The sequence below is a fragment of the Struthio camelus genome, chromosome 4 (genome assembly GCF_040807025.1).
Source record: "Struthio camelus isolate bStrCam1 chromosome 4, bStrCam1.hap1, whole genome shotgun sequence".
Taxonomy (NCBI): Eukaryota; Metazoa; Chordata; class Aves; order Struthioniformes; family Struthionidae; genus Struthio; species Struthio camelus.
This window is the reverse complement of record NC_090945.1, coordinates 84687213-84702396: the sequence shown is the minus strand read 5'-3', so window position 1 is coordinate 84702396 and position 15184 is coordinate 84687213. Positions and strand designations below refer to the sequence as shown.

Here is a 15184-nt window from a genome sequence, read left to right as displayed (position 1 = left end):
GAGCTTCCCAAATTCCCCATTCCTGTTCCTCATCTTCCATCCATAAGCTCACTTAATCTACTTCAGAACTATATCCAGATGTAAAAATAAAAATTAAATCTATCCATATGTTCCTTTTGAAAGTCTCTTGGGAAATATGAGGTCCAAGTTATGAGTGATCTCCAAACAGTGTTCCTTCTTAGATTAAAAGCAGTTAGTGAATGGAAGGCTCTGTTCCTTTTCCTACCCACTCTCCTGCAAGAAAACAAACGAAAAACCCCAAACCAAATACTCTCCCCCCCCCCCCCACCCCCCAAAGTCTTTAACTTTTAGAATATTTTTACCTTGGTTCGCTCTCTCCCTGTCTCAGTGGTCAGGCTGTGTTTTACACTGCATAGTGAAATGTAAACTCTATTGTTCTAATATAATTTGGGATCATTCAGTTCCGTGACTGACTTCCTCTCTCTGGTATAATGCATGCCGTAATAAATATGTGTTAAATATTTTTCTTCCAGGATTTAATGACTTTTGAACGCCAATGGACCAGCTTTTTTGCTAATTTTGATACTGAAATACCTTTCATTCTGGAGCTGTCAGAATCTCAGGCAGGGGAGGTATGTTTACTTGAGAAGGTCTTTGAAATGGTAGCGTTATCCTTGCAGAAGTAGTAATAAATATTCAGCATAAGTAATAGTAGGATATAAGTATCAATAATACTTACAAAACTAAAGTACTAACAGTAATAATAAGTATTCAGCATTTTGTCCCCCTCCCTGTCCCATCTTTTCTTTCACATTTGAGGAACAGAATCCTAATTTTAAAGGTGGTTTTCTGTTTTTTTTTGTTTTTTGTTTTTTGGTTTTTTTTAAAGTTGACAGCCCACTTTACTTGCTGCATAATGTGATGGCTTTGGACTGCCTGATATAACTGAAAGTTGAGTGTTTGTTCACTGGTAATGAAACTTAGTGGTTTTATGTGTGCATAAGAGATCCCTTTTTGTAGGTGGATCTAATCTCATTTTGATGGTAGCTTCTGTGTGTGTATTTCCTGACAAGATGAGGTTGCACATGTCAAATTTCAAATATAATTGGTGATAACATGTAGAATAGGTAAACATAGTACAGTGCATCCACTTATAGCTATTTTTGGTAGGTGCTGTTTGTTTTTAAGCATATGTGAAACTAACGATGTTTGAGTTTCTGGAGGCTGGGAATAGATTTGAGAGCTGAGGAGTTTACAGGCTTGTTCTTAATGACAGTGGTATCTTGCACCGTCCTTTCGTGTGCTTGTTAATCAGAACGTGTTTTTCTTCTTTGCAGCCTTTCAGAAGTTATTTCAGTCATGGGATGATCTCAAGCCATATAACAGATAACAGGTATCACTCATCACTTTGCTGTGAAATTGTGATCTCCCTTGTATCTCGATATGTTGTTTTTATACCTCTGATGTCATAAGAATGCTTAATTCCTTTTGGGGCCATTTCAGTATATTACATCCTGTCTCTGTGTATTTGAAATACTGCACAGAGCCACTGGTCCAAATTTTCATATGATTTGATGCTGCAGTTTCATTACATACATAATGTTGATATGCTTGAAACTGTTGGTATTGTGCATTCTAATATGATCAAATAAACTAAATAAATAAATTAAATAGGATGATAGCCCTGTTTGAAAACTTGGCTGTATGTTTTCATACATTTTTTTATGTTACTCAAAAACAGTTAAAATATGGAAGATGAAGAAGTCAATATCCTTTTGTGTGTCACAGTACCCACAAGATCGATGCTTAAAAGCAGAGCAGTTAAAACCCAGATCTTAAGTTGTTGAATACAAGTCACCTTTATTTTATTTTGGCACAGAATCTTAGGTGAGAGGGGAAGGCTGGTTGTCATACGTTGCAAAAGCAAGCATTCTACTGTTTTGAGCTAAATAAAGGTTGCTTAACTACTTGAATGTCTCTGTAGGTTATGCTTTATTTGGAAATAAACAGTGGAGTTCAGTGTCCTTTATTGTTTTCAGCATCCTATCTATTTTGCAGTTAATTAAAAGAGAAACCTTGACCTCACCAGTTGAGTCTTGGGCCCAAAGCCAGAATAAAAACCAAAACAGTTTTGCTTAATTCCAGTTACTTCTTTCAGGGTTTTCCATGAGAAATTTTAGACTACTCAACTCTTCAAGGCAATTTGCTTTTTTTAAAAAAAAACAAAAAAAACCCCAAACACCCAAACTTCTAATAGCAAGGTCTTAGAATCCAGTCTACTGCTTATCCTTTGAGAAATAGCTTTGAGATATGTTGTTGTATACAAAAGAAATTAGAATCTTGTGAATTCAAATATTTTTCTTTTACTGTCGAACTTGAGCTGTTCCATGAAGCTTTCTGTGGCTTCAGTCTGTGCAGCTGTTTTTTGTGGGATGTTGGGGTTTTTTTGTTTGTTTTGGACCTATTCTAGTGTAGATACTCAGTAGGTAGCCCATCAGACTTGAAAGCCTCGATTTCCCTTGTTGTTTGTAAATTTTCTTCTAGTATTGTGGTGGTGATAGATTCTTTTCTTCTTAGCCCTAGCCGGCAGCCTTTTGTTCTGTTTGGTAGCCACTCAACTAAAGAAAACTTGAACACCGGTAACTTTAATTTTCCATCGGAAGGACATCTGGTTCGAAACACTGGCCTTGGTGGAAGCACTGCTAAGCATATGGTGAGGTTTTTAAATAATTATCTGATATTTTTAAGCAGTTTATTTTTGTTTCCTTCGGGTTTTTTTTTTTGTGTCTAGAAAGCACTTATTTTTCATGAGTTAAATACCCAGTGCTTGACATATAAAAACATGTTTTCTTAACGCTCAGTCAGCTTAAGGAAAACTTTTGCTTTTTCTCTCTCTCAAAATATACTGGATATTTATTCATGGACTGCTGAGTGACATGATTTTTTTAGTTCGATTTTGAAAAGAGTTTTTTCTAAACACCTGTGCTGCTCTAAATGTATGGGGTGGAGGAGAGGGAAATGTTTCTGGTGACACTTGACCTAGCCGTAATGTGAAGCTCTTCCTAATAGTAGCATATGATATTATTTAACTGTGACACATGGAATTTAATTGAATCAGAGTTGTTTCTTAAACAGAAAAGACACTTTTTTTGAAAATGACTTTGTAAGTATACCAAGCCTTTTGATGTTTGGGTATGCGTATGTCCGTGTTTCAGCAACCAAACGGTTCATGAAACTCTGAAAATTCTTCTGGTGTTCAAAGAATGTTAAGATAAATTTGTAAGATTAACTTGTTTCCATTTTCAAGTAAAAGTTTAGTTTTAAAACATATCATGAGGTCGATGGCTTGTTGCCCTACTGCGCAGGGGACGTAACTGGGGAAGCGACCCCAGGGAATTCAGATCCTCTGGCTGGCTGGGCTGGGTGCATCAAGAAGGTAACTCACAGCAAAGGAGGAGAGGTAGTGTGCAGACTGCATTGTGTAGTTCTCCCTGCTAGCCAATTGCCATGGGCTTCGGGAGTGTCCGTCAGTTGTGCGAGTCAGTAGTCTGTTCTGTTAAGTAGATGGATGTGGCTTGTTGAATACAGGTCATCGTGGAGTGAACGTGTGATTGAGGGAATGATTTTGGTGATCTTGTCCTGACGTTTCATACACAGCTGCCTTAGGGATGGACATTGATATTCTTTGACACATTACATGGGTCAGAGGCCCAAGAAAGGATCATATTAGCATTCCAGTGAAATCTCATTCTCCATTTTCTTCCCTAGCACTTCCAATTTTTTCCCCTTTTTAAAAATTCTAGTTAAGTGCATTTGATACTTTTCGTAATTCAAGTGAAATTTTCTTCTGATGCAGTACCTACCCCATCAGTTGTCCTCAGATTCTGACATTATTTTTAAGAAGGTGGTTTGTTTACAAACAGAGATGACATTGCTTTAATAGGGTGTCTTGAAAACAGTAAATAAGATCAACTGCTAGCATAGTTATGGAAACCTGACACTCTTTCTGCTTCATGAGAAGAGCAGTTGACATAGGAAATTGAAAACGTATTCTTAACGTTCATGGAATTCAGAGCTCATCTTCTTTCCAAAGCTTTTGAGCCATTCAGGTCCAGTCAAAAGTGAAATATACCTTTGAAAACGTAAGTCACTTTTTAAAAATCCAGTTGGTCCTGTATCGTGCACTTCCTATAGTATGTCAGTTTTTAGAGAACTTAGGGGCAAACTTAGTTTATTGAGTTTTTTACTAAGATATTTTTGTATCTCATCAATACTGACAACTAGGTAGCGCAGTGTGTATCTCCAAAGGGACCTCTGGCTTGTTCAAGGACCTATTTCTTTGGAACCACTCACATTCCTTTCCTGGGTAAGTGCATTAAGAATACCAAGCAGGAATTTAAGCCAATTCATCTCATTGATTATTTAAGATTGTATTGATTAAAGCATGTTTTTGATTTCTTTCAGTATTATGCCGTGTAGTGTTTTGTTCAGTGATAGATACTGTGTAATTCTATAGCCAGTACATGCAGTCTTAGCAGAGCACTGTTCTGTGGCACATCCTACCTTCTCGTGTGAAAATCTGTCAGACGTTCGCAAAGAAATGTTCCTGTATCTTTTGTTTGTTCCAGTAGTTTATGGAAAAAAGTACTATGAAGGTGGTCAAATACTGAAAAAAGGTTGCTCAGGACGTTGTGGAATTTCCATCTTTGGAGGTATTCAAGAGTGTATTGGACAAGCCTATGAGCAACCTGATCTAACTGCGCCCGCTTAGAGCAGGGGGCTGGACTAGGTGGCCTCCAGAGGTCCTTTCCAACTTTAATTATTCTGTGATTCTTTGATGATACTTTTTTTTTTCTCTTGTGAAGTTCTTAGTGTGACAGTATTAAGCTAACTCTGAGTGTGCAGTTGAACCAGGTGACCTTCAGAGGTCACTCTAAACACAAAGTTTCTGTGACTTGACTTTGGATAAATTCAAAAGATGAAATAGAGGAAGTTTCAGGAAATGGATGTGTGTATACATCAGAATGCAGTGTGAAGGCAAAGAGCACCTGGGGGTGCATAGCTTTTACAAAGAACATATATATGCATTTGAGTTTGTGTTCCTTATAGAAAGAAAGAAGAAAAGAAGAAAACCCACAAAACCTAGTAAATCAAAGTGGTAGTTGTCAAAAAAAATTGTATTTTTTTTGAACAGTTCAGTATAAGAAAACTTATGATTTTTATCCTTTATCATCTTGCTCATGTTGAATATTGAATGTTTATAATTGTACTCTTTCCTAATGAAAACAAGCCATGTGAAATTTTTAAAAACAATTTAATTAACAATTTTAAATAGCTGCACGAGTCTTTGGAAATCAGTCTCCTTCGGGTTACTATGTATCTTGAAACTGCGTCCAGCTCAGAACCTCTCTGAACAGAAGATGGTCAGAAGCTTGGGAGGACGTGTAGCGTATGTTTGCCAGTCATGATTTTCCTAGGCATCTGGTAAAGGCTGTTGCAGGAGACAGGAAACAGCATGAGGGAGATCTTTGATCTGACCTAAAGTAGCTATTCTTACGGCATGCCAGTCTTAAAATCTTGGCCATAGTATGTACTGGCTGTACTGATACAATTTACAGTCGGTGGGTTGGGTTTTTTCTTTGTTTGCTTTGTTTATGTGCGTATGTTTACACACGTGTATATGTAGGTGTAGGAGTGTGTGTGTGTGTATATATATGTATATATATGTGTGTGCGTATGTGTATATATATATATATATGAAAAAATCTGCAGACAAGCTGAAGTTAATATAAATAACATGTTCGTTAAGTAGTGCAAAGAAAGTTTCCGCTTCCTATATGCCCAAAAAGTTCTGTTTTGCTCTCTCCCACAAGTGCCTAAAGCAAATAGATTTCATTTTTGTTTTTTTTGGTTTTTTTTTTTACAGGAAATGACAAGGAGGTGCACAGGAAAGCTGAGCAAGTGTAAGCTGCCAACTTTTTCCTTAACCCTTTCAGCTTTGTAGCAATAGGTCCAAAAGCCCGTTCAGAAAGCAGGGGCTGTTGGCATTTGCCGAGGAACGTTTTTCTTCAGAGCAGTGTAAATGTGAGGGGGTTTCAGAGGATGTTAGGAAAAAAACTAGGAACTGTTACCTAATGTGATATCCCTTCAGCTTTAAAATGAAGTTTGAAAGGAAACGTTAGTAAACGTCACTCAAACATTTTACAAAAACTTTTTTTTAATCTTAACGCACGTTTTAATCATTTTTAAATGTTTTGTGCCCCTAAACAGAGGGTGAAGATATCCGTAACTGAATGGGAGTGTGTTCCATGGATAGAAGTAAAAGTAATTTTTATGTTAGTTTCATTAAGTTAAACGATGTGAAAGATTTACCATTTTTAGTGAATGCCTTCAGGGAACACTCAAACTGGCATAGGAAGTTTACTGTTTTAAAGATGAAATAAAAGCCAACTTCTGAAATTTCTTGTTAGTAACCTACACAGCTTCTGCACGTTTTGACGTTCACAAAATTACACTTTTTTTATCCAAGTTGATGTCCACTTTTATGCATGTCCTAGATACCTGTCCACATTTAAGAATGTGATAGGTAATTTGCTTTGGTGCTGCTCTCAGTCTCAGTCGATGACAAATCTAGACCTTTTCTCCAGAGATTTTATCTTCCTTGCTGGTTAGGAAAATTTCAGGAGCCTGTTGTTGCTTCTGCTGAGGAGCCATCTGCAAACCTGCATGACAGGTTAGAGAAATGTTAAAGATAGGTCAGAGGAACTAGTAGTGGTGTCCTTTTATGCTAAGTACTGCTGACTTACGATAATTGTGATACTGTTTTCCAAGACACAAATGTGAAGTTACTAAATTGAGCAGCAGAATTTTCATTTTATGTAACAAAACGAGTAATCTTGCTTACCTATGCATTTTGCACAAACATTTAGAGTATCTCTTTGTCCTGTTTTTAAAAGGCTTTGTACTTAATATAGTTCTCGCTAAGATGACTAGAAAGGCTCAAAGGAAAGCAGGAGTCTTTTGATGGAGGCTATTTTTTTACCAGAATATCCTTTTCTCAAAAGTGTCCCTATATTGGAATAGCTGATCTAATTGGAATAGAAGAAAAGATTCCCTTGCCTTGCAAACATGGCCTCAAGATTTAGGGATTGGGATGCAGTGGGACTGTTTAACTTCTTTTTATATTGGTGTTTGCCAGTGTTTCTCAATGAATGTAAAGAGTGGAAGGATACTTCATAAGCATAACTCGGTCCAAATCTGATTGTATTTAAGAAATAGAACTGCAGCCTAGAATACAGATTGGCCACCGTGTGCAAATTGACTAGGCGACTTTGAGGACCGTTGGATTATACTTGCTATTTTTTTAACAAATATTGTTCAGTGTTTTGAGTTACTATAAAACAGGAAGAAGAGCAAGAAAACTATAACATTAACACAAAGCGCAGCCCATTGAGAGATTTCTTGCAAATGTATATGGGAATTGGAGTCAATATAGGAGCTTTTATGGAGTTAGAGCGAATTGCACATTTTTTTAATGTGTGTGCTGGAAGTGTAAGTGAAATGTACATGTTCACGAAATTACATAGATCAAACACAAAACCCAAAGAATAGTTGGAAGGCTTAATGATTTTTAAAATCTCTTCCTGTTATCAGAGATGTAGTTAGAAGAATATGGTCTGCATAGGGCTCGTTGGAATTGTTTGTGGTGGTGTCCGTCCACCAAGGCATTGGTGCATTTGAAGGTTCCTCCAGGTTGGGTCATGTTTGGGAGCTTCAGATGCTTTTTTCCATCCTTCAGAAATGGCTTTGCATATGGCTTAAATGCTGAATCCTTTTCCCTCCTTCCCTCTTTCCCTCCTTTTCTCCTTCCCTCCCTTAAAATCTGGCAGTTGCAGAGGAGTAGCAAGAGGAGTTCAAGTTTGGGGAAGTAGGAATATTCTGCCGATCTGTTTATCTTCCTGTTCCAGTTTGGTTGGAAGATGGAGGCTATGACTCCTTAGCTGGGCTCAAGTGGTTTTTGAACAACTTTGGAGCTATAAATATGTCAGGAGTTGTAAATCACTTCTGACTTTACCTAATCTTCATTTATTTCAGTACTGTCCTTTCAGTTCTCTTTTTAAAAGAGAATTGGATTAAGCTATGCTATAGATGTGCTCAAAAAGTTGCAGTTAACTGGTTTATTTTGTTTTTTTTTCTGCTTGACATCCTTCAGAACAAGACATTCTCTGAAGTTGGTTCAGTCTGTTTCCCAGTCTTGCTTTTACAGAGTGCAAAGCTACCACTCCATTTCAATATTTAGGATGTGGTCCTTGAGACAATTCCAGAGAAAGTCAACAATAAAACATTTTTTTTCTTGATTGTGATGAGAACAGGGTTACACTTGCACTGTGAATTTTTTTTTTTTAAGATATTCTTTAATTTGAGCAATTTACTCGCGCTCATTTTTTAAACTGGGATGATAGAGGTTAAAAAATACGTATACTTTTTTTTTTTAAACAAGGACCCCTGCCATATAAGAGAGTTCTGTGTTATGAGAGCAAAAAATGCTCCTTTAAAAAGAGGAGAAAGCCAAACTCTATCTGTCTAGTAAATGCTGTGTTTGTATTTCTCTTCAGTATGCTGTTGTCGCAAATATATACTGCTGTTGTAGAGGCTGTGCTTGCTGGCATTGAGTGCTATGCTAAAACTTCCACTGAATCCAAGGTAAATGAAGTGCTGATTCCGTACCTTATAATTGTTGATTTGGACTGCTTGCGTTACAAGATTACGTGCAAACCAAAATAACAAGTAAAACATTTGGGATAACTGCATAACATTAATGACATTAATACCATGGCCTCCAACCGATCTCTCTGAATTCTGCTGAATGAGTGAAATTTCAGAGTATATCTAGTCGTATCTTTTTACGGTAGTTTCTCATCTCTCATGAGTTTTCCAAACCTTGTAGTAAGGAAAATTAGAGAGATACCAAAGAACAAACTTGAGCCTGGTGCATCAGTGTGTTACTGTTTGGTGTATGGTCTCTGCTTATCTGATGGGTGCTCCTTTAGTTGCTGGGAATTCTAAGTATGGGAAAAGATGCTCTATTCTTGCTTTTCATTTTTCAGGCAAAGGAGGTAGCAGAGCAGGTGTTTATGTCTGTGTTAGATACCCTTCATTTAACACAACTCAAAACTGCATTACGGTATGTACTTTCAGATAGCTATTAGTTGATGTATTGTATCAATGTATTAGTTTCTTTTGGGGAGAAAATACCCAAAATCTTAATTTTCAAGTTTAACTTGCATGGCAGTCAAATTCCAAGACTTTTCATAATGCATTAAAACATTTTAAAATTAAGATAATTGTTCTGTTTTTCTTTTCCTGATTTTAATCACTTAAGCTGTCGTTTTGCTGTAAACTCATCATTGCATGTTTTTGTATGCAGTAGAAGTATAAAACACTTTTTTCACCAGTACAATTTCTGTTCTGCAGCTCCAAAATCTCTTTTCAAATTCAGGCTTTGAATAATCATGGAAGGTTTGTACCACTATCTTGCTTTTTTTTTTTCCTCATTACTGACTGTAAAAAAAAAAAAAAAAGTACTGATTAATAAGAGCTTATATTTTGCACTCTCAGAGCTTCTGGGAAGACATTGCATTTGATTGTTTCGTACAGAGCGAGCATTACATGCTTTTCTGTATGAGACATTGTAATGGATTCGTATCTCTCTGATTCTCTGGAATCTTAGTACTGTTTAAAAATAATAGTAAAACATCTGCGCAGAGCATTTTTATTAACTCTGTTAATGAGTAGAAGCAGCATGAGCCCATTAAGAGTTTCCATTTAAAAAAAAGTGCTTTTAACTTAGTTGATATCACAGACTTGTGCTTTTTTAATCCATATGTTGTCTAATTGACTGAAATGGCCTATACAGATAAGAGTATTTTAAAATGAGATAGCTTTTTTGACTGTTAGGAAGTCATTCAACATGACCCAGTCTTTAAATGTTTAATTATCATTATTGTTCTAGAATCACTCCATTAGATAATGAGGATAGCCTGAATTTGGTTAAAACGGTAAGTAAGCTGTTCAGTATTCTGCTTATATATTTTGTTAGAAAATGGAGCTTGCATACTTTTTTTAATGGGGCACACCGTGTGAATACAAACGTGAGGGGATAAATGAGATAAGATTGGAGTTTTACATGTAAAGCTGGGTAGCAGAATTTGAAAGAATACATTAACATACAGTTGTTGTCTCAGACTTTCCCCTACAACAATATAGAAGTACCATGTGTTAGGAAATTTGAAACTTGGGAACTTTACTTTACTTGAAATACTTAAAGTTCTGCTTGCTTTTTTTTTTTTTTTTTTTCCCCTCTGTGTGATGACTCTAGGCATCTATGACAGTATTTGACATTCCAGACTTGCTCACAGGAAGAGGACACTGGGGATCCGTAGTCTTTTCGGAATCCTTTCTAACTTCACAGATACATGTAAAAGAAAAAGGTAACTCTTTTGAGTTGAAACACTGACTTTGTTGGTCTGTTAGATTTGTTGTGATGGAACAGCAAAAGGGCTTCCAATGGATGTTTTATTACTATCACCATTATGTTTTTAAGCTTTTTAGTTAGAAAAGGCCTAAACGTTTTAGCTTGCTAATAATCAAGATCTTAAATGTTAAAGAGAGCTTCTCTAATCTTGGCTTTTTTTGGCTACGTGCCGATGCATAAAACGTTGAAGCGTAAAAAGTCAAGTGTGCAAGTAACCTTCCCAAATTTTCTTCTATCTCGATATTTTATATTGTATGAGGAAACTGAAGCAACAGTTGTTCGTCACTTTTGTGACCCTCGTTTCTTAAGTGATATTTTAATTTCAGTTGTATTTTATCTAGAAGAGATTAAACAAAAGCTAGGTTTTTCTAAAGGGCTTGGAACAATCTTGTATTTAACATACAGGATACTGAGTAATCTCCAGAACTTTAAACAAGTGAATGTTTTCCAGACTGTTTAAATGTGACAGACTTGATTATTAAGGTTGCGTGGGCAATATTTATGAGTTCTTGTATCCAGATACGCTGTTGCTCTGGGTTTTTAACCATGGGAGTTGGAATGTTTTTGATTGGGAAGAGACCAAAGGAAGACCCCTATCATGCATTCAGACGCTAGCGTTAATATATATTAGTTTGAACTTTGCAGTCCAACCTCAAAAACATAAGTCTTGGGCTACCAGTTTGGGGTAGGTTGCAGGGTAGACTACAAGTAAAAGTTGAGGAGGAAAGGGAAATCTGTAGTTTAGGCCATAATGCGAGTCAGAAAGAGACAACAAATAGCTGAAAAGCTGGATGTGATAAGGAAGTCTGAGAAGCGTGTACCAAGACCAGAATAAAAACTGTGTTTCTTTTAATATTGGACAGCAGTTCTGGGCATGTTGCAGTATGAGGAAGACTCTGTTAGGAAAGCCTCACTTATACAATAATGAGTCCCTCGAATAATAAGGAAATTTTCATATTTCTTAAAAAAACACTAAAAAACTGAACTAACTTGTTAAACAGTAGGAAGTATATAGATCATATTATACTTCTTTATTTTTCATTTACTTCCCTGCAGATGGCAGTATTAATTCAGAAACCAGCCACATAATATTGACTGCAGCTATTCCAAGATACGCATCTTGGCTGGTTAGTACACAAGAACTTGTTTGAAGCTTTTTTTTCTTTATATACAAATTGACAAAAGAAAACTTTTTATAAATATATAGATATATTTATATAGGTATATAGGTGTGTGAGACTAAATCAAAGACTTGGGTAATGAAATAGAATTCTGAAATAGTATGATTTTTTAACTGTGGACACTAAGTGTGTAACTAATAAGTGGAAACAGGCTGATGGTTCCATTCATAACAAGTTTTAAATTATTTCATTTTCACCGCTTAAATTTTTAGCTGTGCTACAAGCGTGCTTTTTTAAGTACACAGTCTGACTTTTTAAAATTATGTTTATTTTGGGGCAGTTAAGATCACTTAAAAGTCTACTCCAAGAGAAATACTACTACTACTACTTTCAGACCTCTAATATACTACTCTATATTAAAAGTATAGTTCTCATAAATGCTATTAAGCTGTGCCACTTTATACCCGTTGGCAATCCACACTTCTGAAATGCTTTAATAATAATAATGAAAGACCAAATGGCAGGCACTCCTTGGTGTCTATGCAATACTATTTTAGCATATAAAAACTGTTTATTGGGGGGTATCTCCTTGAATATGTTCAAAGGAGCTATTTCAGTCCTATAGTAACACAGTATTGAGAAGTACAAAACTTGTCTTCAAAACAGAGTCTGGTCTCCAGACTTTTAACCATCTCTAGTACCTAAGGTTGTCATTTGCGTTGTATCTTCATTAATGCTTTTTAATATAGTAGTTGAACATTAGACTTGCTTTACCTGCTAATAATACAAATGGAAACTCTTCCTGGCTACAGGTTGAAGACAGTGATGTGAAACTATCTGAAAAGGCACAACATGTATTGAAGGTAAAATTTAACATTTCTGCAATACTGGTTCTTGAAAATATAACTCCTGTATCGGAAATGTTAACTGCTGGTAAGACTGACTTGTATCTTGTTCACTCTTCCACTTACTCGTAAGAAAAATTTGCCTGTTCTAGACTATGTTTTTTCAGACTGTGGCCTGCAAAAAAAGATACATTGTATATAAAAGTTTGGGATTTTCTCTAGCTCAGTGAGTGACAAAACCCAACAGCAAAAAGAGTTCTAATAAAACTAAGATTCCATGGAAGTCTCACTAAATACTACCCATGGAGCTCATATGTGTTAAAAAAATAAAGACCGATGCTACTCTACATGCAGCTTTCTTTTAACTAAATTAGCAAGCGTGCTGAATGTCTGAAGGAAAACGTTTTAAGCACGATGAAAAAGAAAAGAATTTGGGATCTGGGTACATCTTAAACCACATGAGTTTCACATTTGTGGTTTAATTTGTGGTTACCAGAAATCTTCATTACAAATAGATTTATTTTCCTGAAATATACTTTTAGTTCAGTAGATTGACATTCTAAAAACAAAAAGCTATGCCTTGTGGTTGTGACAGTAACTTGCAACTTAATAGCTGCTGGCAAGACCAAGTAGAGGAGAAGTGCTTTTAAAAATTATGATCTTGACATGCTATGTCTTTCACTAGTTCTTCTCTATCAGTATTCTTTAAAACCCTTTTAAAGAGTTCTGATGGATGCTATTTAAAAATTCTTTATTCTTGAAAGCAAAGCCGTGAGAAAACATTCTGCACGCTGTGATACTGCTATTTGTTTTCCTCTTTAGGAAGATAAATCTTTTCTGGGCACTTTACTCACTGGAGGTGATGGAGCATACATTTATTCTAGCAATCCACAGGCCATGCCTGCGGAAGGTGAGCTGTCTTCCTCGTTTGCTTAGAGTCATTCTACTTTTTTTTTAACATGAGCGAGAGCTGCAAAGACGGTTTCTGGGATTCGCAAATCTGGTGAAAGTACCTAAGCTGCTTTCTTTCCTTTTGCTTTTGTAACTCCCTCTTGTCAAACACCATGTTTTTCTTTGACTTTAACCGCTGCTTGAAACCTCTTTTTTCCTTCTAGGAGAAGGTTTGCTATCAGTGCCATAGGTTAGATTTTGAGGCACGTGGGACTCCCATCACGTGCTTGAAAATGAGTCTTTGCAGACCTGGGTATTATGCATGTTCTGGAACTTTAACTATGGGAGGAAGCAAACTGGCTCCTTTTCTCCTTAAATGGTTAGATAGTGTCTTGTGGCTTCTCTATACATGTATGAAGATTAGGTTGGAAAGATTGCGGGCTGAAATAGTGAAAGTATGCAGTGGACTTCCAGCTTAAGAAAGAGAGGCAAATAGGTAAGCAGTTTTTGGGCAGTGTAGTACGCTGCCTGTGATGGAGGAGGCGACTGGAATGATTTAATTCTAAATTTATTGGCAGTCTTGTGTTCTTCGCTTCCACTGAAGCTTTTTTCCTGGAGCTGACGTTGTGCCAGTTTTCTCCATTGTCGTTTTCACTCGGGAACGTCAGTGTTGATTACGACAGGTGCTCACTGTATCAGAGAAAAATGTTTGTTCTTGGTCCTTTTCAGATTCAATTAAGTAACTGCGTTCTGACACACGAAATTACTGATATTGGTCTCAGATAGACCTTTGGTGCTCTTCTAGTGCCTTTCCCTTCAAGAAATTAAGTGACATGCATGCCCCCGGTTATATGACTGTGAGAATTCAGGAGGATTGCTGGGGTGAGGGGGTGTAGGGCAGAGCGAATTCTCTCACTCAACATCCTTGCGTTAACGCACCTTGCTTTGTTTTGAGAAAACTCATGGAAGAATAAATAGGAGTTTCTAAATCAAAACATACTCCTTAAGGCCTGATATTTTCATTCCTTCTGTCCAGTGAAGGTACTGTTGTCGCAGTACTGATACACAACAGAATGTAACTTACAACTGTCATCTAAGCGCTTAGCGTAAGTTGACAGCTTTGAGAAAATCTTGAGCTTTGTTGTTTTTGTAGTTACACAAAGGTAGTACTGAGGATAAGGCGTGATGTGCATGGCAGTTCAGCAGCTATTTTCACACGTCAGAATTTACTTCTGGCTCAAACTTAACAGATTTTAAAGTAGGAAGGACAATGCAGAATAATATATTTAGCTATTTTGCAATGCACTGCTGTGGGTGCAGTTTCACTCGGTAAATAGTGAGGGAGAAGAATAGTGATTTTATTTGGCTTTGTGAAAAGTGGCTGTGTCTGTCCCAGTGGAGGAATATACTTTTCCCTTTTTTGGTAAGATTTAAGTTGAATGTTTTCATGGCTCTTGGGATGGAGAGTTATAAGTAGGTGGCATAAGGGCTATTATGTAACACTTCAACAAAGAGATATTTTCTTAGGTGTCAAGTGAAAATGAACTTGATCATGTTCCCTTTCACATGTGCTGCAAGGTAGTTTGCTATCTTGAGAACTTGCTATCTTGTACGGTTTGTGCTCTTTGCAGCTGTGTAGTCTGGCACGGTTAGGTGGAAGAGGTGCTGTCATACACTAACATGCACTCATCTCCTCTCTCTGTCGTTTGTCTCTTACTTTAATAGCGGGGTTGCATTCATGTCCAAAATACAGCAGAAAAAAAAAAATCAGACTAGTGTTTTCCTTATTATGCTAATACATCTGCTGCATTCCAGAATTTCATAGGATGTAC

At 36.7% G+C, this 15184-nt stretch overlaps 1 protein-coding gene across 3 annotated transcripts in view; it reads left to right on the top strand.

Moving 5' to 3' along the window:
* DNAAF9 (dynein axonemal assembly factor 9) overlaps positions 1–15184 on the top strand; it is an 81324-nt gene that overhangs the window by 28468 nt on the left and 37672 nt on the right. For all 3 annotated transcript variants that reach the window (XR_011141151.1, XM_068943815.1, XM_068943816.1), the window contains exons 8-20: positions 495–593; positions 1299–1354; positions 2539–2674; positions 4246–4327; positions 5888–5924; positions 8577–8664; positions 9069–9145; positions 9436–9480; positions 9974–10019; positions 10340–10451; positions 11552–11622; positions 12429–12479; positions 13284–13371. Coding sequence is in view for 2 of the 3 variants with exons in the window: in XM_068943815.1 (XP_068799916.1) it covers positions 495–593; positions 1299–1354; positions 2539–2674; positions 4246–4327; positions 5888–5924; positions 8577–8664; positions 9069–9145; positions 9436–9480; positions 9974–10019; positions 10340–10451; positions 11552–11622; positions 12429–12479; positions 13284–13371 (988 nt within the window). In the remaining variant the exon portion in view is untranslated. The remainder of the gene's footprint in view (positions 1–494; positions 594–1298; positions 1355–2538; positions 2675–4245; positions 4328–5887; positions 5925–8576; positions 8665–9068; positions 9146–9435; positions 9481–9973; positions 10020–10339; positions 10452–11551; positions 11623–12428; positions 12480–13283; positions 13372–15184) is intronic.